Raw genomic sequence first — 25,741 nt, 5'->3', positions numbered from 1 at the left:
CCACTTAGGCTTAAGTGAATGTTAAAACATTAGGCTTACAGTGAATGTTAAAACCCCCACTTAGGCTTACAGTGAATGTTAAAAACCCCACTTAGGCTTACAGTGAATGTTAAAAACCCCACTTAGGCTTACAGTGAATGTTAAAAACCCCACTTAGGCTTACAGTGAATGTTAAAACCCCCACTTAGGCTTACAGTGAATGTTAAAACCCCCACTTAGGCTTACAGTGAATGTTAAAACCCCCACTTAGGCTTACAGTGAATGTTAAAACCCCCACTTAGGCTTACAGTGAATGTTAAAACCCCCACTTAGGCTTACAGTGAATGTTAAAACCCCCACTTAGGCTTACAGTGAATGTTAAAAACCCCACTTAGGCTTACAGTGAATGTTAAAAACCCCACTTAGGCTTACAGTGCCCCTCTGTAGAGTACGTACAGGAAAGAGATTGATAAAAGAGTGAACCTTTAACTATAATTTTTTTTATGTTTCTATGGAGTACAGACAGTATGGGCATAGGGGACCAAGAAGACAGCACACATCATCACCACATCGGGTTCAAAGGTCAGAGGGGCGAGGAGTCAAAAGTCAAACTGGGGGTTTGGGGGTGTTGTCATGGATATAGAATGCTTCTCTGTCTAGGAGGAAAAGGTGAGTTGAGAAGGGGAGTATTTTTGTTTTTTTGAACATGCATGGAATGGTATGAGCTAGCAGAGGTGTCTCATCCATGGGAAATGGTCAGGCTAATGAGCCTTAGCCTAGCTGATGTGGTTCTAAAGAGGTAAACAACAGGAGTTCAAAGTTCAGAAGAAACACAGCATTTTACCAGGACTTTGCAGTGTGGCAGGGTTGGGGGGCCGTGAAACTCGTTCAAACTGAAGGCAATTCAGTCCACCATGCCGCTTGGTGCAAGTTCAACTAATTTGACGGGGTCAGATTTTTGTGCAACATATAAACAATGTTTTCAGATGTTTGTTTAATATAAGCCTTTACAAAGCACAGGCAGGTGTGAGAGAAGGACTGCAATTATTTGCTTTGTTTGGGGTTTTGTACACTGTCCACACATACAGCATTACAACAATGTTGGGCAGAGGCTTATTTTCCCCAGCAGAAAACCAGAAGGTGTGCTTTAAAATACCTGCTTAAGAATTTGTTTGTGACAAGAGTTGGTCTATGTAAGCGAGAGTTATATGGAAACTACACGTTCTCTTTGAGTCACAGCTGTTTTACAGCAGGATATGGTGATGGCCTCCATTACTAAACCAAGGTCAGTTCATTGATGTTCATTGATGACATTACCTACACAGTAATGGTGCTTTCAAGACAACTGGGAACTCATAATAAAACGAGATCAAATCATGACAGTGATCTTCAGGTTGGAGAAGTCGGAGCTTTAAGATGATCCCAGAGTTTCCGACTTGGAATTCCATATGACCGTTCAAAACAATTTTTCCCAGTTGGAGCTTGTTTTTTTCCAGAGTTCCCAGTCGTCTTGAACGCACTGAAGTCCGACGTCGGAGATTTCTGAGTTCCCAGTTCTCTTGAACGGGGCACAATAAAAGCACAATGATATAAACACCCTTCTGGTGCCGGGATGACATTATTTATATTCTAGATATGTGTGTGTTACTCTTATATCAAGTCTGGATTTACATGTTACATCGTAAATGTGTTGTTATGCAGATGTTTTTAATCCCCTTATATGTATCAAAAGCCAGGAGGAGAACTAGATGAAAACTGGTTCTCTATATAGTAGGCCTATATTCTTCATACATAGTGTGCAACTGTGTATGTTGTGCTCTGGTAACAACACTTAGATTGAATATTTGACACAGTTACAATAGTCAACACCCCACATAGCAGATCCAGCTGGGATTGGTGTATATACCTCTCCCTGATGTTCTTTTGGCTCTGGGAAGCAGGTTCTCTATATAGCAGATCCAGCTGGGATTGGTGTATATACCTCTCCCTGATGTTCTTTTGGCTCTGGGAAGCAGGTTCTCTATATAGCAGACACTGGGCTTGTTCGACATTTCAGCCAACAGTGCAGGTGACTGCTGACTGACTTAGCTACAAATCACCTTGCATCATAAATAACTTATTATTATTTGTAGATCAGTCAGTCAGTCACAATGTACCCATGATATATCATAGGTTTGATGCTCTCGAACACAGCCACCTCCTCTGCTAGACTAGGAACCGGGCCCTGTGGGATTTGTAGTACTATGGTTTGTAATTTTAGTGAGTGGCTGTTTTCAGTGCTGGTACAGACTTTAAGCACCACCATAGATGCACTGATGAGAAAAGTGTGTGTGTCCACAAACAAGATGTGTGTGTTCTGACTGGTGATATGAGAGACTTTAGGCAGAGAGAATATAGCCTGAGATAGTGACCTGTACAAAAGAGTACCCACTGGAGTTTACAGGCCTCATGCCTGATCTAAATGTTTACCCTCAAATATACTACCCTAGTGTCTGAGACGATGACCAATCGTGGAGTTGGACAGACAGATCGATGTCACAGAGACAGACTGGTCCTTAAATATGGTTTGCCTCCCATTTTTAACAGAGGACTGCGCAGAGAGTCAGATATCACAACGCCCCGAGAAGTGTTTAACATCTCACCAATTTTATCATATGCGCAGCTCGACTATGAAGGAGGGGAGTGCCCTTCGCTGCAGCTGTGTGATCGATCAGCTCCACAGCATACGCCCATCACCAGAGAGAGAGAGAGGAGTGGGAGACACACACAGTCCTAAGCATCCAATCAGCTTTCACTTCTTACCAGGAAGTGAAACGAAGGGGTTGATCCAGATGAAATAGACCACTGAAAGCCTGCAGATATGATTGGAAATAAACACCCAAAACTATATGTGGTCTTAACCTGAAAACTGCTACACATATAGCTACAGTTTCAACCATCACAAACTCAAGACATTGGCTTTCAATGAGATTCCTTGCATATTGTGGCTTGGCATTTCAGGGCCCAAACCTTGAATAAGTGTCTGTGGCCTGTGGCACAGTCTGTCCCCGTCTATCTCTGATCTGGCTGTGCAGGGCCCCCAGTCTGTCCATAGTCTCCCAGTACAGCTGACCACAGTCCCATAGTATACAGTAGTGGCAAAACATCCCAGTCCAGGAGCTCACTGCTCAGTAGAAGTGTGGATCATCCCAGTACAAGAAACTAGTTGATCAGTGTGGCTGGCTGTTGTATACTACCAGTTCAGATTACTGACATCCCAGTAGACGTGCTGAGCAGGATCCCAGTAGAATTGATCAGTCTTTCAGTTCCTTTGAGGACTCCTAGTATTGTGGGGTGTAACTCCCAGTATGATAAACCAGTGTTCCCAGTGTGTCCATGGGACTGGTGCCATTGGTCAGCCAGATGGATCTTTGGTTGTGGGATAGGAGTTGGGATTGGGATTTGGATTTTTGGGAATGTTGTATGTTTGCCTAGTCTTTCAGATAATCTAGAATTCTCCAATAATCCACTCTGCAGTGAAAAATATTCTGAAGGTTTTCATAAAGACGGGTGAATCGAGTCTCTCCCGCATTTAGTTGTTGTTGTTGTAGAAAACGATAGAGAAATAAACTAAAACATAAAACATGAAATGAATGAACCTAGCAGATCAAGCGTACACACACAAAGGTCCAGAACATGAGCCAAAACACATGGGAGCACACTGGCAGCACACTTGGGTCAGGGGTAGATATGAGACAGGGCCTGGTGGCCTGAGTGTAGTCTGGGTTTACTCCTCCTTCCCCCTTGCCCATTCCCGGTTATCCTTGGGCTCAGACTGGAGCAGACTCAGGGTCAGGGATTAAAGGTCAGAGTTCATGCTCAGAGTTCAGGATCGGAGGCTATGGTTGGCTGTTCCACAGCAATAGTCGTGTTGGTCCTAGAACCCTTAGTTCAGCCAAGCCCGATATGCACAGAAACTGATAAAGGGAAAGATGGATGAAGGGAGGAATGGATGAGGGTTTCCTGCCCATGATAAGGCCAATCTAGTCAGCACTGGAGGAGAGGTTGGTGGGGGCTGTAAGGATCAGTTGAGATGTTGGAGGTTGAGTCAGTAAGGATCAGTGTTGAGGGTCAGTGGGTGGTGGTCAGTAGGTCAGACCAGGGTTCCAGGTTTGGCCTTGTCGTGTCCGTACCACTGGACATCTGTCAGCTCTGAACACAGAGGACTGCTGAGGAAACAGCTATCATTGAATGACCTAGAGAGAGAGAGAGAGAGAGAGAGAGAGAGAGAGAGAGAGAGAGAGAGAGAGAGAGAGAGAGAGAGAGAGAGAGAGAGAGAGAGAGAGAGAGAGAGAGAGAGAGAGAGAGAGAGAGAGAGAGAGAGAGAGAGAGAGAGAGAGAGAGAGAGAGAGAGAGAGAGAGAGAGAGAGAGAGAGAGAGAGAGAGAGAGAGATCGTTTGATGTATTGATGGTTACTTCATTTGCCTAGACCTAAAGCTTTTGTGAAAACAACGTGCACAATCCATGATGCCTTTACCTCTTTTCCGGCCTCATTTTAAACTGATCTCTCAATCCTCCTATATCTCTGTCTCTTGGCAACTCACACGTCCTGTTAGTGTACTAGTCTAAAACTACACTAGGTGACTAGAGTGCATTTATCAATCCCCTTCATGGTTTTATAATTAATTAACTGGTATTATGGTGGATACACCCTGTGGCTGCTGCTTTGCTATCCTTGAGATGGACTGAATGATTAAATAATTAAGAAACACAAATGACTAGAGGGAGTCCGACCGCAATTGATTTGATTGTGCTGCCTGGCTCAGACTTGCTGCGCTGTGTTAAAAAAACAAGACAGCGAGTGCCTGTGTGACTAGCACCCGTTGTCTCTCTCTCCTCCCTGCTGCAGCGACCACCACAGAACATCAACAGTGTTTATAGTGTTGTCTCTCTCTCCTCCCTGCAGCAGCGACCACCACAGAACATCAACAGTGTTTATAGTGTTGTCTCTCTCTCCTCCCTGCTGAAGCGACCACCACAGAACATCAACAGTGTTTATAGTGTTGTCTCTCCTTCCTGCTGCAGCGACCACCACAGAACATCAACAGTGTTTATAGTGTTGTCTCTCTCTCCTCCCTGCTGCAGCGACCACCACAGAACATCAACAGTGTTTATAGTGTTGTCTCTCTCTCCTCCCTGCTGCAGCGACCACCACAGAACATCAACAGTGTTTATAGTGTTGTCTCTCCTTCCTGCTGCAGCGACCACCACAGAACATCAACAGTGTTTATAGTGTTGTCTCTCTCTCCTCCCTGCTGCAGCGACCACCACAGAACATCAACAGTGTTTATAGTGTGGTATCTCTCTCCTCCCTGCTGCAGCGACCACCACAGAACATCAACAGTGTTTATAGTGTGGTATCTCTTTCCTCCCTGCTGCAGCGACCACCACAGAACATCAACAGTGTTTATAGTGTTGTCTCTCTCTCCTCCCTGCTGCAGCGACCACCACAGAACATCAACAGTGTTTATAGTGTGGTATCTCTCTCCTCCCTGCTGCAGCGACCACCACAGAACATCAACAGTGTTTATAGTGTGGTATCTCTCTCCTCCCTGCTGCAGCGACCACCACAGAACATCAACAGTGTTTATAGTGTGGTATCTCTTTCCTCCCTGCTGCAGCGACCACCACAGAACATCAAGAGTGTTTATAGTGTTGTCTCTCTCTCCTCCCTGCTGCAGCGACCACCACAGAACATCAATCGTGTTTATAGTGTGGTATCTCTCTCCTCCCTGCTGCAGCGACCACCACAGAACATCAACAGTGTTTATAGTGTTGTATCTCTCTCCTCCCTGCTGCAGCGACCACCACAGAACATCAACAGTGTTTATAGTGTTGTCTCTCTCTCCTCCCTGCAGCAGCGACCACCACAGAACATCAACAGTGTTTATAGTGTTGTCTCTCTCTCCTCCCTGAGGCAGCGACCACCACAGAACATCAACAGTGTTTATAGTGTTGTATCTCTCTCCTCCCTGCTGCAGCGACCACCACAGAACATCAACAGTGTTTATAGTGTTGTCTCTCTCTCCTCCCTGCAGCAGCGACCACCACAAAACATCAACAGTGTTTATCTCGTTGTCCGTGTTGCTGAAGCTGCAACATAATTACAGCCATTTCTGACAGAAAAGTTCATGTTACCGAAATCCCTAATTTGTTTAGGAAAAACATACCCTATTCCCTTAACCCTTGCTCTCTTTATGTGACACATGTACGCATTGCATGCATGTGACCAATAGGGCCTGACCTATAGCATATCATAGTCACTTCATTAAATTGGTTATAACAAACTCTGAACACCATAATGGATGCAGTGGACGTGACTAATAAACTTGAAAAAGGGGCTGTTTACTGGTTGCTCAAGAGGTAAAGGGGAAGTCAGATGTGTGGAATAAATTTGACTAATTCTGGAAAATACTGGAGATCAAGTAAAAGAAGGTAAAGAGCAAGTTCTGCGTGTGCATTATGTGCCAAACCGGGGCTGTTGGATTACAAAATAATTTTTTGTTTGAAACAACACAAAACAGATTCTAAGTGTACCAGAGAGTCTGTTGTAATGTATTTTGTTGCTTTTTGTAAAGCCTTTATTTCAGCAAAGACTAAAAACAGTCGCATTCAGTCGTGAATGCAATTTCTGAAATGGAACAGTTTAGGCCTATTGATTGTTTACGCTAATTATTCAATGGTTGCTTTGTTATTTTATATTTTAAAACTAAAAAGCTTGATTGCATTTCACATAATGAATGACTCGTATGCTGTGTGATGACATTAACTAATGAATGATTGATTGATACAGTAGCTTATATATTGAAATACAGACCTAAATTAGTTAAGGGATTAAGACTAAACAGGATGTGCTCTCAGGCCTACAGCTCGATGGTGGTTATAAAAGGCTGCCATACTAAGCCTACTAATGATAACGACATTACTTATTATTGTATTGATGAACATACAAATAATAATAATAATAACAATAACAATAACAAGGAAATCAAGGGAAAAGGAGGGTTATTATTATGAATATATTTTGTTGGACAATTTGGAAGTGTAAAATACACTAAATCATTCTAAATAATACCAGAGGCTGGTTTAAGGTTAAAAAAAATATGTAAGGCCTTTATTACAGCCGAGCAAAGATTAAAAACAGCCACATTTGTGAGATTGGCTTGGTGTGCACGGAACCAGTAGGTTATTAAACAAACACTCACACTGGCAACAGAAGCAGGATCGGTCTTATTTCTGTAAATATACAGTGCATTTGGAAAGTATTCAGACCCCTTCCCCTTTTCCACATTCCGTTACCTTCTAGCCTTATTCTAAAATGGATAACAATTATTATGCAGCTTTGAAGGTCCTCTATCATTCTTAAATGGAAGAAGTTTGGAACCAACAAGACACTCCCTAGAGCTGCCCGCCCGGCCAAACTGAGCAATCGGGGGAGAAGGGCCTTGGTCAGGGAGGTGACCAAGAACCGGATGGTCACTCTGACAAAGCTCCAGAGTTCCTCTGTGGAGATGGGAGAACCTTCCAGGAGGACAACCATCTCTGCAGCCCTCCACAAATCAGGCCTTTATGGTAGAGTGGCCAGGCGGAAGCCACTCCTCAGTAAAAGGCACATGACAGCCTGCCTGTGCCTTTTACTTGCACATGAGGAAACCTGGCACCATCCCTATGGTGAAGCATGGTGGTGGCAGCATCATGCTGTGGGGATGTTTTTCAGCGGCAGGGACTGCGAGACTAGTCAGGATAGAGGGAAAGATGAACGGAGCAAAGTACAGAGTGTTCCTTGATGAAAACCTGGACCGGACCGGAGACTGGGGCAAAGGTTTACCTTCCAACAGGACAACCACCCTAAGCACACAGCCTAGACAAAGCAGGAGTGGCTTCGGGACTTCGGGAATGTCCTTGAGTGGCCCAGCCAGAGCCCGGACTTGAACCCGATCGAACATCTCTGGAGAGACCTGAAAATAACTGTGCAGCGATGCTCCCCATCTAACCTGACAGAGCTTGAGAGGATCTACAGAGAAGAATGAGAGAAACTCCACAAATACAGGTGTGTCAAGCTTGTACCCAAGAAAACTTGTGGCTATAATCACTGCCAAAGGTGCTTCAACAAAGTACTGAGTAAAAGGTCTGAATACTTATGTAAATTTGACATTTCAGTAAAAAAATATATATAAATTAGCAAAAATGGCTGAAAACCTGTTTTTCCTTTGTCATTATGGGTTATTATGTGTAGAATTCTATTTAATGCATTTTAGAACAAGGATGTAACATAACAAAATGTGTAAAAAGTCAAGGGGACTGAATACTTTCTGAACACACTGCATATGGATGTTTTATATAGCCAGGCACATTTAATAGGCTGTTGATTAGAGACCTAATTAAGTTGGGGTTTCCTCTCTCCTCATTTTCTTAGGCAATTAAGACAAGGGCTGTTTTCTCCTCTCTTAACTCCGCTGCTGCCTTCGCTGCATTGTTCTCAATATGCTGGTTAACTTTGCTATTATGCACATAGCAACATGGTCTAGGAAAAGGCGCCAATTCAACAGTGCACTGATGTGTTTCAGAACTGCGGACAGCGACCACTATTCAATGTGGGAGAAAGCACAAAATAATAAAATAATATTATTTTTATTTCTGTTTCACCATTGTTCTTACATAAATACCACCATATACAATTTCAGAAGCACATCTTAGTAATGTACTGTGCCATCCCCACGGCCTCCACAATGGATCAGTCCACTCAGACAGACGTGAATCAGATAGGTGTCCTGTAGACCATATTTAAAAAAACATGTTTTGCTACTGCTCGACTAAAGAGATCTCAGTCGACCAACAGCCTATCGACCAAATGATCGACCAGTCGACTAAATGGAGTCAGCCCTACAGTACACTGTTAGAAAAAATGTGTTTTCTAGAACCTAAAGGGTTCTTCAGCTGTCCCCATAGGAGAACCCTTTGAGAAATCATTTTTGGTTCCAGGTATGACTTTTTCCACAGAGGGTTCTATATAGAACCCAAAAGAGTTCTACCTGGAACCAAATAATACATTTCCTAGACTTTTTTTCTATTAGGGTACAGTAGTGAAGATTAGGGTTTACTGTAGAGAGCAGCTACAGGCAGAAACAGGGACAGCCAGACACAGCAGACATGCAGTCCAGTTACAGCCATAGAAACAAAGCAGATAGAACACACCATTCCCAAACCTGCTATTAGAATGGATTAATAATGGGAAGACCCTATTCAACTCAGCAGTTGGTACAATACTTAGAATCTAGACAAGGGATTCTATTTCTATACCCCTGATCTAGTTCAGGTTCTGTTTCTACATACAGTGGCATGCGGAAGTATTCACCCCCATTGGCATTTTTCCTATTTTGTTGCCTTACAACCTGGAATTAAAATATATTTTTTTTGGGGGGGGGTTTGTATCAGTTCATTTACACAACATGCCTACCACTTTGAAGATGCTAAATATTTTTTATTGTGAACATACAAGAATACAAAACAAATAGAAAACTTGAGCGTGCATAACTATTTACCCCCCCCCCCAATTCAATACTTTGTAGAGCCAACTTTTGCAGCAATTACAGCTGCAAGTCTCTTGGGGTATGTCTCTATAATCTTGGCACATCTAGCCACTGGGATTTTTGCCCATTGTTCAAGGCAAAACTGCTCCAGCTCCTTCAAGTTGGATGGGTTCTGCTGGTGTACAGCAATCTTTAAGTCATACCACAGATTCTCAATTGGATTGAGGTCTGGGCTTTGACTAGGCCATTCCAAGACATTAAATGTTTTCCCTTAAACCACTTGAGTGTTACTTTAGTAGTATGTCATTGTCCTGCTGGAAGGTGAACCTCTGTCCCAGTCTCAAATCTCTGGAAGACTGAAACAGGTTTCCCTCAAGAATTTCCCTGTACTTAGCACTATCCATCATTCCTTCAATTCTGACCAGTTTCCCAGTCCCTGGGAAACTTCACTGTGGGGATGGTGGTCTCGGGGGTGTTGAGAGGTGTTGGGTTTGCGCCAGACATAGAGTTTTCCTTGATGGCTGAAAAGCTACATTTTAGTCTCATCTGACCAGAGAGGAAGTCTCCCACATGCCTTTTGGCGAACACCAAACATGTTTGCTTATTTTTGTTGGCCACTCTTCTGTAAAGTCCAGCTCTGTGGAGTGAACATCTTAAAGTGGTCCTATGGACAGATACTCCAATCTCCGCTGTGGAGCTTTGCAGCTCCTTCAGGGTTATCTTTGGTCTCTTTGTTGCCTCTCTGATTAATTCCCTCCTTGCCTGGTCTGTGAGTTTTGGTGGGCGGCCCTCTCTTGGCAGGTTTGTTGTGTTGCCATATTCTTTCCATCCATTTTTAATGGATTTAATGGTGCTCTGTGGGATGTTCAAAGTTTGGGATATTTTTGTATAACCCAACCCTGATCTGTTCTTCTCCACAACTTTGTCCCTGACCTGTTTGGAGAGCTCCTTGGTCTTCATGGTGCCACTTGCTTGGTGGTGCCCCTTGCTTAGTGGTGTTGCAGACTCTGGGGCCTTTTAGAACAGGTGTATATATACTGAGGTCATGTGACAGATCATGTGACACTTATATTGCACACAGGTGGACTTTATTTAAATATTGATGTGATTCTGAAGGTAATTGGTTGATCTTATTTAGGGGCTTCATAGCAAAGTGGTGAATATGTATGTACCACTTTTCCGTTTTAATTTTATTTTTTTAAACAAGTTATTTTCTTCATTTCACTTCAACAATTTGGACTATTTTGTGTATTTCCATTACATGAAATCCAAATAAAAATCAATTTAAATTATAGGTTGTAATGCAACAAAATAGGAAAAATGCCACGGGGAGTGAATACTTCTGCAAGGCACTGTATCTAGTCAAGCGGATCTAGTTCTACGTCCCTAATCTAGTTCAGGTTTCTATGTCTTTGTGTCAGGACTCATTCTATGGGGTGTGTTTCTACGTGTTCAGACAGGTTTGGTTCTATGGTCTATGGTTCTACATTGTTGTTCTGTTGTTCTCTGGTCTATCTGTTGTGTTTCCAGGTCTGTGTTCTGGCAGAGTCCTGGCAGACAGACAGTACCTCTATGCTTCAGAGCTGGGCTGAGGGGGAGACTGACACACGTCTTCAGTAGGAGAGCTGTCTGCTGTACCGCTAAACCAGGAAACACACAGACAGACAGACAGACAGACAGCAGAGAGGTTAGTACAGACAGAGAGGGTGAGAGATGAACAGGGACGGAATGAGGAGGAAAAAGAGAGAATAGCGAAAGAGAAAGAGAGAAGTTAACAAATCATTCTGGCGTATTTAGTGTGAGGGTGAGAGTTAGAACAAGTCCAAGTCCTTTAGGAAGACAAGACAGCCCTGTGATCAGTAGCTAGACTGAGTACCGTGCTGCAGAAGGGCAGATGTTATGTGTAGGTTGGAGGTTATAAAGAGGGTATAAAGAGAAGCAGAGCTGAAGATGCTTTGATAGGATGCAGATTATGTCCTGTGAATGGTAATACAGGAGCCAGAGCTTCTAACTTTTACCCTTTAACCCAGGGTTAAAGGCCCAAAAGGAGCAGGATCCTGAGTGCCTGGTCTTCATCCTCAAACACGTTATAACTCACTCTGCCAATGATGTATTGGTGTGTGTATGTGTATGTAGTTTGTGTGTGTATAGGTTGTGTGTATGTGTATGTAGTTTGTGTGTGTATAGGTTGTGTGTATGAGTGTCGTACCCGCTCTGCCAGTTGAGGATGTGTTGTGGGCTGCTGGGGGGTATGGGGGTGGCAGCCTGTTCACTGGAGGGAGTCACACTCCTCTGGCTGTGAGGGGACGCTGCTATACAGAGAGATACACAGTTATACACAGTTACACACAGTCATACACACACACAAAACACACACACACGCACAAAGACAAAGGTCGGTGGTCAGGGGTTGCGGAATCCCAGCTATGCCTCAGATAAGGGGCTTAAAGTGGGGGTGTGACCACTGTGACAAACAGGCTCCTTTAGTTCCGGGATCACTTTACGCACACTCTCCTTAACAGAGGCCCCTCTCCTTCACACACAGGCCTTGTTGGCGCAGTAGGCAGCGTGTCAGTCTCATAATCTGAATGTAAATAATAGGAAATGTAACATCTATCCTTAACACTGCCTGAGCAAACCCAGTCAAAACTCCAAACTTAGCTTTGAACATAAACTATGTCTGTGTAACCTAATGTAGCTGGTGTAAAATAAAATAAAAACTGTCGGGAGAGGGCCTCTGCTGCACTATTCAACCAATCCAGAAAAGGCTGTGGAGGAGTTATGAGGCCATATCACATTGTTAATGTCCAAAAGCGGAAGTCGTGTCACAAGTGGAAGCTGTGTTGTTGCGACCCCGCTGAGGGTGATGAGTGTGTGGTGTGTTGTCACCCACCTGGCGATCCCTTGGCGAGCATCCCCACCCTGTTGCCTCGTCCGTGTCCCAGAGTGCCTTGCAACGAGCCGCTGTCTGACGCATTGGAGCCACAGTGACTCCTCTCCTTTAGACTGCCAGATGAGCGCTGGTACCAACACCTCAGCTCGTCCGACACCACCGCCCTCCCCCCTCCTCCCCCCTCTCGCCCCAGTGAGGGAGTCCGTACAATCTGGGAGCGGGACGGGGTGAGTCTGCCACTCCCCTCTCCCCCCTCCTCACCCCCCCAGGTCTCCTTGTAGAGCCCCCCGGCTGTGTAGGAGCTGGAGGTTTTGAACTGGGCCTTGACGCTGTAGTGGCCCTCCTGGTCACTCTCCAGGCTGCGCACCACCACCGGGTTGGGGCTTCCCTCTACGTACAGGGGGTACTCTTTAATCCGGTACTGGGACGAGGGCTGGCTCTGGCTGTGGAGGTACACCCCGTGCTGCCCTGACCCAGTCCCTGCTCCCCCCGTACCACTGCCCCCTGAACCGTTCTTGGCTGCCAGGTTGGGCATGGAGCCAGAGTTAGAGGAACCAAGGTGACCTGCAGACCTGGAGAGAGAGAGGATATACACATTAAACATATAACATGCCACAGAGATCTTCCAAGGATTGATGAACAAGTCCAAAGTAAATCCCTGGACACACCCAGCTCTGCTGTACTAACCTGTGCCTCTGCCTCTGTCTCTGCCTGGCTTTGGAGGGGGAGTCCTCTCCCAGGGTGGAGTAGTTAGGGTTTGAGCCTGGCGCTCCCCCAGGGTAGTAGTGTTCTGAGCTGCTCTGGGAGGTACAGGACGAACAGTCATCCAGCGGGTCCGAGCCGTTGGAGCTGCGTGTCCCTGGGGCCAAGAAGAAGTCTGGGCTGCCCAGGGCTCCCAGGGTGTCTGTGTGAGTGTGTGTGTCGGGGTCGGAGGCCAACAGCTTGCCCTGAGATTCCAGGCTGGAGCTGCGGTTCCTAAAGTGCTGAACCAGGCTTTGCAGACGGGTGGGACTGATGTCCACAGACCTGGTGAAAGGAGGGAGAGATGGAGGGCGGGAGATAGAGAGAGAGATTTTCCAGTATAGTTGTGGCTTTGACCTAGTGAGGTGACCGTAGTGTGGCGGTTGTCTGAAGGTTATTCCAAAGTTATCTGGCGGTTACCTGGTGGAGTGTACATATTGAGGGGTCCTGGTCCTCAGGTCAGGGGTAGAGGGCATGCTGGACTGGGCGCTCCAGTGAGGAAGGCTCCTGATGGGGCTACTCTGCAGAGAGTTACTGCCTCCTGCCTCCCCACAAGTACCAGAGCTGGGGAACCGCCTGTGACTGGCAGGGAGAGAGAGAGCACTTAGAAAACCTTAACATTACTATTGCTATTTTCTAATCATTCTACTATCGTTAAACCAACTATCACATGCCCCATGACCCAAGTATAGAGCTATCGTCATGGCAACAGAGTTGACCTCTCACCTGGAGTGTGAGGAGCGTTTTTTTACCCTCTCGTAGGGTTCGTCCAGCGAGGACTCACTCCACATCTTGGGTTTGATGGGGGACTTGTCGTATTCGGAGCGAGAGTAGTGCAGGTGCCTAAGGCCTTCTAGGGACTGGGGAGGAGGGGGCCGGCTGTGGGAGGGAGGCCGGGGAGGGAGGCCCTTTTGTGGAGATGCTGTCGGAGAGAAGGTGGGGGTCCCTGTCACCTGGGGGTCATCTGAAGAGACAGAGAAAGAGGAAAGGAGGGATTGGTTAGATTGAACACTGATTAGACCCCATTAGAAGGTTGATGATGACACCTTTAGATTTATTCCACTGTGAGGTTAACAGAGAGAGAAAGAGAGGTAAACATCCAGTCGTCTAGGACCAGAGTGTCCGACAGAGAGAGAGAGAGAGAAAGAAAGAGGGAGAGAGAGAGAGAGATAGCGAGAGACAGAGAGAGAGGGAGGTAAACATACCATCGTCTAGGACCAGAGTGTCCGGCAGAGAGAGAGAGAGAGAGAGAGAAGAGGGAGAGGGAGAGGGAGAGAGAGAGATGTCCGAGGACCAGAGTGTCCGACAGAGAGAGAGAGAGAGAAAGAGGGAGAGAGAGAGAGAGAAAGAGGGAGAGATAGAGAGAGAGGTAAACATACCGTCGTCTAGGACCAGAGTGTCCGGCAGAGAGAGAGAGAGAGAGAGAGAGAGAGAGAGAGAGAGAGAGAGAGAGAGAGAGAGAGAGAGAGAGAGAGAGAGAGAGAGAGAGAGAGAGAGAGAGAGAGAGAGAGAGAGAGAGAGAGAGAGAGAGAGAGAGAGAGAGAGAGAGGGAGAGGGAGAGAGAGAGAGAGAGAGGGAGAGACAGAGAGAGAGAGAGGTAAACATACCATCGTCTAGGACCAGAGTGTCCGGCAGAGAGAGAGAGAGAGAAAGAGGGAGAGAGTTGTAGAGAGAGCGAGAGAGAGAGGGAGGTAAATACACCGTCATCTAGGACCAGAGTGTCCGGCAGAGAGAGGGAGAGAGAGAGAGAGAGGGAGAGAGAGAGAGAAACATCCCGTCGTCTAGGACCAGAGTGTCCGACAGAGAGAGAGAGAGAGAGAGAGAGAGAGAGAGAGAGAGAGAGAGACAGAGAGAGAGAGAGAGTGAGGGGGAGAGAGAGAGCGAGAGAGAGAGGGAGAGACAGAGAGAGAAACATACCATCGTCTAGGACCAGAGTGTCCGGCAGAGAGAGAGAGAGAGAGAAGAGGGAGAGAGTTGTAGAGAGAGAGAGAGGGAGGTAAACATACCGTCGTCTAGGACCAGAGTGTCCGGCAGAGAGAGGGAGCGAGAGAGAGAGAGAGAGAGAGAGAGAGAGAGAGAGAGAGAGAGAGAGAGAGTGACAGAGAGAGAGAGAGAGACAGAGAGACAGAGAGAGAGAGAGAGACAGAGAGAGAGAGAGAGAGAGAGAGAGAGAGAGAGAGAGAGAGAGGACCAGAGTGTCCGGCAGAGAGAGAGAGAGAGAGAGAGAGAGAGAGAGAGAGAGAGAGAGAGAGAGAGAGAGTGACAGAGAGAGAGAGAGAGAGAGAGAGAGAGAGAGAGAGAGAGAGAGAGAGTGACAGAGAGAGAGAGAGAGAGAGAGAGAGAGAGAGAGAGAGAGAGAGAGAGAGAGAGAGAGAGAGAGAGAGAGAGAGAGATAGAGAGGTAAACATACCGTCGTCTAGGACCAGAGCGTCAGACAGAGAGCTGTCCTCTGAGCCAATGTTGGCCTCTGTGGTAGAGAACAGAGGAAAACACTCTTACTATGGCATTGGTTGGGGTTAGGTAGGTGTTTAAATGAATGTTTATGAGCACTTCTAGCTGTGTGTGTGTGACTGTGTGAGTGTGTTTGAGTGTGTGTGTATGTATGGTGTATGTGAATTTTTGATGTTGTGTATGTGTGCCTGGTCTCACCCTGTTTGTTACGCGCTGTGGTTCGTATAAGCGATTCTCTCAGCATGTGTGTAGTCTCACCCTCTATGATAAGCGAAGCGCGTTGCGTGGGTTTCTTCCCAGAGCGGACACGGTGTTCGTTGATGGCGTTCTCTATCTCCTGGAGTTTCCTCAGTGCGTTCAGGTACGACGTCTTCCTCTGTTTCCTCAGCTTCTTACTGCTCACGTGCGGATCGCTGGCCAACCGCCTCGCAGCCTCCGTGATCTGTGATTGGATGGCAAACTCCCTCTCTAGACGCTCTAGTTCTTCCTCCTGGTGAGAGAGAGAGAGAGATGCAAGGGTTAGGAATTGTGACACACGTGTACACACAAACACATAACTGTGTGCACAAAGAGAAACAAACACACAGGCTATGACACACTCAGACATGAGTAACTCCCGTCCACGTCCACCAGTAGTAACCTAAAGCATGTTCCCAGGCCTGGAAAAACACAATGAGGAAATCATCTATCTTCCTTCCTCCCCCTTTCTTTCCGAGTCCTGTCTCATCTCCATTGAGAACCCCTAAAACACCCCCAGCTCACCTCAGCTCAGAACACCCCCCCACTCCCCCTTAACCCTCACCTCACCTCAGAAAAACAGAACAGTAGGCCTGTTTCACACATGCACGCAGGCACTCGCACACACTTCCCTTAGGAGAGAGAGTAGTGATGTTTTGGGTTAGGTCAACATCTCCCAAGACTACCTAGTGAGAGGGATCCCTCTCACTAACAATCTCTACATCCCAGAATGACCTCTGTGTGTGTGTGTGTGTGTGTGTGTGTGTGTGTGTGTGTGTGTGTGTGTGTGTGTGTGTGTGTGTGTGTGTGTGTGTGTGTGTGTGTGTGTGTGTGTGTGTGTGTGTGTGTGTGTGTGTGTGTGTGTGTGTGTGTGTGTGTGTGTGTGTGTGTGTGTGTGTGTGTGTGTGTGTGTTCGTTCTGAGGTAATAAGGATTGACTAGTGTACAATCTGAGACATCTTTCTGCTTGCCTGGCGGTTTCCTAATACTTTACCACTGGATCAGTTTCAATGCATACAATCCAAGACACACACACACACACATGTACGCTCGCTTGCACACACTTTCTTTCTCTCCCACTATAACCACTTCCTGTGGTAAGGAACAGACAGGCTATTTTTAGTCAGCCCTGTAGCAGTGGAAAGTATATTACGGCACAAATAGAAGAACAGGGAGAAAGAGGGATTGAGGATGACTTCAAACCAGATCTAAGACATTCCAGACTGCTGGTTTAGTCACTGCCCCAGTGACTCTTCTGCTTCAACCAATCATCTAGGATCAGTTCTCCATCCCCAAGTCTTAACCATATCTATTACATCACTCCAGGTTCATGAGGAAGTGTATCTATACTGGGAGACAAATACAACTCCTCCCATTTACTTGAACTGAATGGAACCACTGGAAACAGTTGGCTCTCATGTGGATTTACAAAAGTACCAGTTTGAGTGTATTCTCTGACCTCTCTTTTCGGCTTGATCTTGTGTTCGTCCTGTTTGAAGGCGGGGCCAATCTTCCTCCTGACTGTCGGAGGCTCCTCCCCTGGATCTAATGGATACTCCTTAGGAAGCTTCCCTGTCAACTCCTAGAGAGGGAGGGACAGAAATACATTATATTGATCATTAATCATTGATGTGTGTGTGTGAGTGTACATGTAGTGTATGTTTGTGTCTGTGTTTGTGTGTGTGTGTGTGTCTTACCGCCTCTCTGATACAGATGTCCTTGAGTTCCTCTAGTCTCTGTTTGAGTGTCTCTTCCAGAGCCTCCTGCCTGGCCCTCAGTGCTGCCAGCATGTCTTTCTTAGCTGTCTGAGAACTGTCCGACTCCTGGGAACCTTCACACACAGATCAGAGATGCCGTCAGAACACACACACAAATAACAGACGAAGAACTTAGCACTGAACACGGACCAGAGCGTAGAACACTGTCAGAAACAAGCTTACTGTAACGTTACTGTGTGGAGCACACATATACATACACCCAAATACAGCACTGACAACACTGGAGCCCAACACAATGGCATTGTCTGACCCAGACCTCCAGAGAGACGTAGAGAAACAAGGAGAGGGTGAAGGACGGGGAAGGGGGGCAAAGGCACTTGCCGACAGCTCAGGATGTTTACCGGGAAGTGAGTGGAACGCTTCGATAAGGAGGTCTAAGACTGTGTGTAGTGGGGAGAGTGTGTGCATGTGTATGTGTGTGTGTGTGAGTGGGATGGGGAAGCCGAGGACACAGTCTGTGACGCACAGTCTCCAACCTTGCAGGCACATCATCGTGCCAGGCTCTCCCTCCCCATCGCGCGCACACACACACGCACGCACGCACGCACGCACGCACGCACACACACACACACCCCTGTGACCAAACACCATTAAGGATGACATACTGGAGTAAACACTATTTTACAATAATGATAAACAGCTATACTAATCGTTGTATGAACTATGTTAGAGCAGAGGCGTGTCATCAGATGGAAGACTACAGATGCTACTGTACCTGTAGACTTCTAGTCATTGCGCTAATGCTAGTAAGGATTGGCTTGAGAATCTACTTCCAACTTCCTTCATACTGCATGTAGAGACATTAGCATGGTATCCACGAGTTTATCTGACTCTGGGGAAGTAGAAAACGTCAGAAGTGCCAGTATCACGCAGTATCCCCTTACAGTTTTTTTCGATTGCTAAATGACAGTGGGCACAACTGGAGTCACATGTGCAAAACTCTAACTACAGTCTGCACTACCAACAGTCACCTGAGCTAAACAGTTCACATCACCTGCAAAACTCATTCCAAGCAACACAACTCTTAACACATGGCTCAAAACACGCTCAGTGCAGCCAAACACTATGACAACCCTCACTGAGATAACACACACTGTCACTCAGAACACACTGAGAGTAAAAACACTAGCATCAAACACCAATACAGAAAATACAAACTTTTCATCTTTACAGTTTGAACAATTTCAGTGACTTCATACAAAGTAATATTTTCTTCAAAGAAAAGAGTGACGTTCTTTCACATGATTTATTACATTTTTTAGAACATAACAATTCTTTAAGGTAAATGAAAATTAGCAGTTTGCTTCAATAGTCTGTAGTAATTTACAAAATTACAGTAATGAGAAAAAAAAGGTAGAAACTAAAAGTACATACTGTAATTCAAACAAATAATTGAGGGGCTAATCCTGCCTCTCTCTAGCATCAGGCCACAGGTTTTCTTCAACATCACATCTAATGTTTTCTCTTGCCATGCACCTGGGGAAGAACCTTCTGGAGTGCCTTATCCATCCCTGGCAGTCCTCTGGACTCGTGTCCTCACATCCGGCACGCATGGCTTCCAAAAGAGACATTTGGTCTTGTGGGTGGTGACCAAACACTTTCCACCTCCAGGCAGAGAAAAACTCCTCTATTGGGTTGAGGAAGGGTGAATATGCAGGCAGGTACAAAACCATAAATCTGTGATGTGCTGAGTGGTGAAAAGCAACGTTATCGCAAACTATGACAAAAACTTGGGGGTTTCTTACTGGCTCCCCCTGTTCTGCTGGCACTAGCTGAGCATAGAGCTGTTCTAGGAAAGCTATAAGCCTTTCTGTGTTGTATGGGCCAATGAGTGGTGTGTTGAGAAGCAAACCATCATTGGCCATTGCAGAACACATGGTGATATTTCCCCCCCTTTGGCCTGGAACCTCCACAGTGGCCCTTTGACCTATAACATTCCTTCCTCTGCGTCGTGTTTTGGCAAGGTTAAATCCAGCTTCATCGATAAATACAAATGAATGTGGTCTTTCCAGTGCTTCCACGTCCATTACTCTCTGAAAAACAGTGTACAGTTTTACTGTAGAAATGCTAGTGTTTTTTTTTACTGTAAATATTTTGTATAGCTGTGTACGTAACCTCAGACGTCTTACCTGGACATATTGGTATCTTTGCTCTTTTACCCGTTCACTGTTTCTCTCTAACGGTACAGTGTATAACTGTTTCATTGTAACTTGGTGTTTCTTTAGGACTCGAGCAATAGTTGTTGTGCTGACAGAATTAACATTTTCAAATATATCATTATCAGCCAGCACTCTATCTTGAATCTCCCGCAGTTTTATTGCATTGTTGACAACAACCATGTCAACAATAGCATTTTCCTGCACATCTGAAAATATTTATCCTCTTCCCCCTGTTGGGGGCAGCCTTTTGGTCCTGTTGTAAAAATATATTTTACAGTCAAACTTACTGTAATATATATCTGTGTAAATATTATATAATTGCAATACAAAGTAGATTCATGTAATGTTTTCATTTACTGTAAGGATGTAACTCTCACCTGTTTGCATGATGGAAAATTCGCATTACAGATGCCACTGTGGATCTTTGCAGATTGGGTTGCACCCTCAACCCTGCCTCTCTCAATGAGAGACCATGGTTCACGACATGGTCTATAAGTGTAGCCCTTATTTCATCTGAAATAACAGCTCTTTGTCTTCTTTGTCTTCCTCCACGCATCCACCCTCTCCCTGCCACCCTTCTCCCTCCACGAACCCATCTTCCTGGTTCCATTTCCAATATGAGTCTTTCTGAGCTCTACCTATACATACTGTAATATGTGTGTGTGTGTTCACTAACAAGTCTAAAACAAGACACCTGCTTAGTCTTTCAGCTGAAATTGCAATCAGCAGTGTTTGAAAGGCACAAGGCTGAAATCTATTCCGTTTTGAATGTGTGGTTCACAGTTTTGACAGCAGTGTGTTAGCATTTGAACAAAGTGCTGTAAATCCACAGTGTTGTGCAGGTTGTGGTTAAAGTCATGGGATAAGTGTGTAGAGTTTTGAAAACTGTGTTCAAGCAATGAAAAACGAACTAGAGTTTGGTCCACATGAACTGCTGCTGTGCAGACTGTAGTTAGAGTTTTGCACATGTGACTCCAGTTGTGTCCACTGTCGTTTAGCAATCGAAAAAAACTGTAACACACACGCACTTGCCTGAGGAGAGAGTAGTGATGTATTGAGTTGGGTCAACATCTCCCAAGACTATCTAAGCCTGGAGGAATCAATCCCTCTCACTAACAATCTCTACATCCCACTGCCAGAATAACCTCTGTGTGTGTGTGTGTGTGTGTGTGTGTGTGTGTGTGTGTGTGTGTGTGTGTGTGTGTGTGTGTGTGTGTGTGTGTGTGTGTGTGTGTGTGTGTGTGTGTGTGTGTGTGTGTGTGTGTGTGTGTGTGTGTGTGTGTGTGTGTGTGTTCTGAGGTAACAAGGATTGACTAGTGTACAATCTGAGACATCTTTCTGCTTGCCTGGCGGTTTCCTAATACTTTACCACTGGATCAGTTTCAATGCATACAATCCAAGACACACACACACACACACACGCATGCGTGCACAAAAACACATGTACGCTCGCTTGGAGACGAGGGTGAGAGCGAGAACAGACTGTGTGAGTAGGAATATGTAAGTGACTGAGTGTGTTTATGAGATTGTGTGTGTGTGTTTTTTATGTATATATTTTTGATTTCACCTTTATTTAACCAGGTAGGCTAGTTGAGAACACCTTTATTTAACCAGGTAGGCTAGTTGAGAACAAGTTCTCATTTGCAACTGTGACCTGGCCAAGATAAAGCATAGCAATTCGACACATACAAAAACACAGTTACACATGGAATAAACAAAACATACAGTCAATAATACTGTAGAACAAAAGAAAACAAAAAGTCTATATACAGTGAGTGCAAATGAGGTAAGTTAAGGAAATAAATAGGACATGGTGGCGAAGTAATTACAATATAGCAATTAAACACTGGAAAGGTAGATCGGCAGAAAATTAATTTGCAGGTAGAGACACTGGGGTGCAAAGGAGCAAAATAAATAAATACATAAATACCAGCATGGGGATGAGGTAGGTTGATGGGCTGTTTACAGATGGGCTATGTACAGGTGCAGTGATCTGTAAGCTGCTCTGTGATAGACTGCATCCAGTTTGTTGAGTAGAGTGCTGGAGGCTATTTTATAGATGACATCACCGAAGTCGAGGATCGGTAGGATGGTCAGTTTTACGAGGGTATGTTTGGCGGCATGAGTGAAGGATGCTTTGTTGCGATATAGGAAGCCGATTCTAGATTTAATTTTGGACTGGAGATGCTTAATGTGAGTCTGGAAGGAGAGTTTACAGTCTAACCAGACAACAAGATATTTGTAGTTGTCCACGTATTCTAAGTCAGAGCCGTTCAGAGTAGTGATGCTGGACGGGAAAGCAGGTGCGGGCAGTGATCGATTGAAAAGCATGCATTATGTTCTACTTGCGTTTAAGAGCATTTGGAGGCCATGGAAGGAGAGTTGTATGGCGTTGAAGTTCGTCTGGAGGTTAGTTAACACAGTGTCCAAGGATGGGCTAGAAGTATACAGAATGGTGTCGTCTGCGTAGAGGTGGATCAGAGAATCACCAGCAGCAAGAGCAACATCATTGATGTATACAGAAAAGAGAGCGACCCAAGAATTGAACCCTGTGGCACACCCATAGAGGCGGTCAGAGGTCAGGACAACAGGCCCTCCGATTTGACACACTGAACTCTATCAGAGAAGTAGTTGGTAAACCAGGCGAGGCAATCATTTGAGAAACCAAGGCTGTCGAGTCTGCCAATAAGAATGTTGTGATTGACAGAGTCGAAAGCCTTGGCCAGGTCGATGAATATGGCTGCACAGTAAAGTCTCTTATCGATGGCGGTTATGATGTCGTTTAGAACCTTGAGCGTGGCTGAGGTGCACCCATGACCAGCTCTGAAACCAGATTGCATAGTGGAGAAGGTACGGTGGGATTCGAAATGGTCAGTAATCTGTTTGTTGACTTGGCTTTCGAAGACCTTAGAAAGACAGGGTAGGATAGATATCGGTCTGTAGCAGTTTGGGTCTAGAGTGTCACCCCCTTTGAAGAGGGGGATGACCGTGGCAGCTTTCCAATCATTGGGGATCTCAGACGATACGAAAGAGAGGTTGAACAGGCTAGTAATAGGGGTTGCAACAATTTTGGCAGATCATTTTAGAAAGAGAGGGTCCAGATTCTCTAGCCCGGCTGATTTGTAGGGGTCCAGATTTTGCAGCTCTTTCAGAACATCAGCTATCTGGGTTTGGGTAAAGGAGAAATGGTGGGGGCTATGGCGTGTTGCTGTGGAGGGTGCCGGGCAGTTGACCGGGGTAGGGGTAGCCATGTGGAAAGCATGGCCAGCCGTAGAGAAATGCTTATTGAAATTCTCAATTATAGTGGATTTATCGGTGGTGACAGTGTTTCCTAGCCTCAGAGAAGTGGGCAGCTGGGAGGAGGTGCTCTTATTCTCCATGGACTTTACAGTGTCCCAGAACATTTTTGAGTTAGTACTACAGGATGCAAATTTCATGTATATTTGTTCCTAACTTCCCTGAAAATGTCATATCCCAGGGGCTATTCGATGCTAATGCAGAACACCACCGGATGTTTTTGTGCTGGTCAAGGGCAGACAGGTCCGGAGTGAACCAAGGACTATATCTATTCCTAGTTCTACATTTTTTGACAGGGGCATGCTTATTTAAGATGGTGAGGAAGGCACTTTAAAAAAATAGCCAGGCATCATCTACTGACGGGATGAGGTTAATGTCATTCAAGGATACCCCGGCCAGGTCGATTAGAAAGGCCTGCTCGCAGAAGTGTTTCAGGGAGCGTTTGAGGGGTGGTCGTTTGGTTGCAGACCCATTACGGATGCAGGCAATGAGGCAGTGATCGCTGAGATCTTGATTGAAAACAGCAAAGGTGTATTTGGGCGGTGAGTTAGTTAGGATGACATCTATGAGGGTGCCCGTGTTTACTGATTTGGGGTTGTACCTGGTAGGTTCATTGATAATGTGTGTGAGATTGAGGGCATTAGATTGTAGGATGGCCGGTGTTGTTAAGCATGTCCCAGTTTAAGTCACCTAGTGTGTCAGTGTGTGTGTGTGAGTGTGTAAGAGCGGGGATAAAAACACTGAATGGAGAGGGTGAGAGGACAAGACAGAGATAAGAGTTATATAGAGATACTGTAGCTGAGAAACAGCAAGACACAAAGTGAGGAAGAGAGAGAGAGAGAGAGGCAGATCCAGAGAAACATGGGACAAGAGAAATAGCACACATCCACACACATGCACGTGCAAACACACACACATACACACACAAATGTACTCAAAATGTAATATGATATTCTCAAAGTATAATATTATGAATTTAGTTAGGAATATCGTTGGATCAAAGAAAGGCTTGCTGTGTGGCTTAATTTGCTGTTACAAAAGGAATACGTTTCATTGTGACAACCAACCCCATACTATGTGACTTCCAACGCGGCGATGGGGCTGGTTGTCACAAGTAGAAAGAGTGTGTTTGATGGCTAATAACTCCATGTTCCATATGAGGATAAAAAGCATCCCCATTTCAACACAAGACCTTGGTCTTTCTCCTGATATTGAAAAGAGTCTTGTAAGATATACTGGTGCTGAGGAATACACACAAGAGTAAAACTTGTGACAACCAACCCTGGTCTCCCTTAATTGATTTCATAAGATGTCAGCTGTGTGTGGAAATAGCTGACCTTTGCACATACATGCACACACACACAGTTGGCAGTATGCGTGTACCGCTCTTTTCTCTCTCACTCTAAACTACTAGCACTTTCACTCAACATTAGATGACCTTGTGCCGTTCACACTTTCACAATGTTGGTGGAAACGGCCTTTGGGAAAACATCAAGGGTTTCTGTCCTGAAGTTTAAAGGTAGATTCACAGCCCTGTCCTCTCTAACTCGGTTCCCACAGACCCCTGCCCTGGCCTAGATAGGAGATGGGGGGGTTACCACTGTCTCCTCTCACAGATCTCTTTCTAACCACATGACCTCCCTCTACACAGAGAGTCATTGTCCTAGAGACCAGAACAAAGCTGCCCCCCTCCACTACATCCCTCTCTTCTCCTCTCTTCCGTCTATCGCCCTCTCCTCTACCACACTACATATAGAGACCAGGACAAAGCTAGCCCCCCCTCCACTACATCCCTCTCTTCTCCTCTCTTCCGTCTATCCCCCTCTCCTCTACCACACTACATATAGAGACTAGGACAAAGCTAGCCCCCCTCCACTACATCCCTCTCTTCTCCTCTCTTCCGTCTATCCCCCTCTCCTCTACCACACTACATATAGAGGCCAGGACAAAGCTGCCCCCCTCCACTACATCCCTCTCTTCTCCTCTCTTCCGTCTATCCCCCTCTCCTCTACCACACTACATATAGAGACCAGGACAAAGCTGCCCCCTGCACTACATCCCTCTCTTCTCCTCTCTTCCGTCTATCCCCCTCTCCTCTACCACACTACATATAGAGACCAGGACAAAGCTGACCCCCTCCACTACATCCCTCTCTTCTCTATCCCCTCTTCTCCTCTACCACACTACATATAGAGACCAGGACAAAGCTGCCCCCCTCCACTACATCCCTCTCTTCTCCTCTCTTCCGTCTATCCCCCTCTCCTCTACCACACTACATATAGAGACCAGGACAAAGCTGCCCCCTCCACTACATCCCTCTCTTCTCCTCTCTTCCGTCTATCCCCCTCTCCTCTACCACACTACATATAGAGACCAGGACAAAGCTGCCCCCCTCCACTACATCCCTCTCTTCTCCTCTCTTCCGTCTATCCCCCTCTCCTCTACCACACTACATATAGAGACCAGGACAAAGCTGCCCCCCCACTCCACCCCCTACATCCCTCTCTTCTCCTCTCTTCCGTCTATCCCCCTCTCCTCTACCACACTACATATAGAGACTAGGACAAAGCTGCCCCCCTCCACTACATCCCTCTCTTCTCCTCTCTTCCGTCTATCCCCCTCTCCTCTACCACACTAC

The 25,741-nt window shown here is 45.8% G+C and overlaps 1 protein-coding gene across 14 annotated transcripts in view; it reads right to left on the bottom strand.

The window, feature by feature from the left end:
* Positions 1 to 243: 243 nt before the first annotated feature.
* Positions 244 to 25,741, bottom strand: part of LOC124036285 (FERM domain-containing protein 4A-like) — a 249,560-nt gene continuing 224,062 nt past the window's right edge. For 7 of the 14 annotated variants that reach the window (XM_046350727.1, XM_046350735.1, XM_046350708.1 and 4 more), the window contains exons 15-24: positions 17,567 to 17,700; positions 17,329 to 17,451; positions 15,832 to 16,123; positions 15,593 to 15,649; positions 13,909 to 14,146; positions 13,603 to 13,764; positions 13,129 to 13,467; positions 12,442 to 13,013; positions 11,758 to 11,860; positions 244 to 4,214 (exon numbers count right to left, since the gene is read on the bottom strand). In XM_046350727.1, the coding sequence (XP_046206683.1) occupies positions 4,112 to 4,214; positions 11,758 to 11,860; positions 12,442 to 13,013; positions 13,129 to 13,467; positions 13,603 to 13,764; positions 13,909 to 14,146; positions 15,593 to 15,649; positions 15,832 to 16,123; positions 17,329 to 17,451; positions 17,567 to 17,700 (2,123 nt within the window). In that variant the 3' untranslated portion in view covers positions 244 to 4,111. Of the gene's footprint in view, positions 4,215 to 11,116; positions 11,189 to 11,757; positions 11,861 to 12,441; positions 13,014 to 13,128; positions 13,468 to 13,602; positions 13,765 to 13,908; positions 14,147 to 15,592; positions 15,650 to 15,831; positions 16,124 to 17,328; positions 17,452 to 17,566; positions 17,701 to 25,741 lie in introns of all 14 variants that reach the window. The other 7 variants (XM_046350761.1, XM_046350717.1, XM_046350689.1 and 4 more) reach the window with 6 other exon arrangements.

Source organism: Oncorhynchus gorbuscha, linkage group LG01 (assembly GCF_021184085.1).
Source record: "Oncorhynchus gorbuscha isolate QuinsamMale2020 ecotype Even-year linkage group LG01, OgorEven_v1.0, whole genome shotgun sequence".
NCBI lineage: Eukaryota > Metazoa > Chordata > Actinopteri > Salmoniformes > Salmonidae > Oncorhynchus > Oncorhynchus gorbuscha.
The sequence above is the reverse complement of the archived record's forward strand: the minus strand, read 5'-3'. Positions and strand labels throughout refer to the sequence as shown.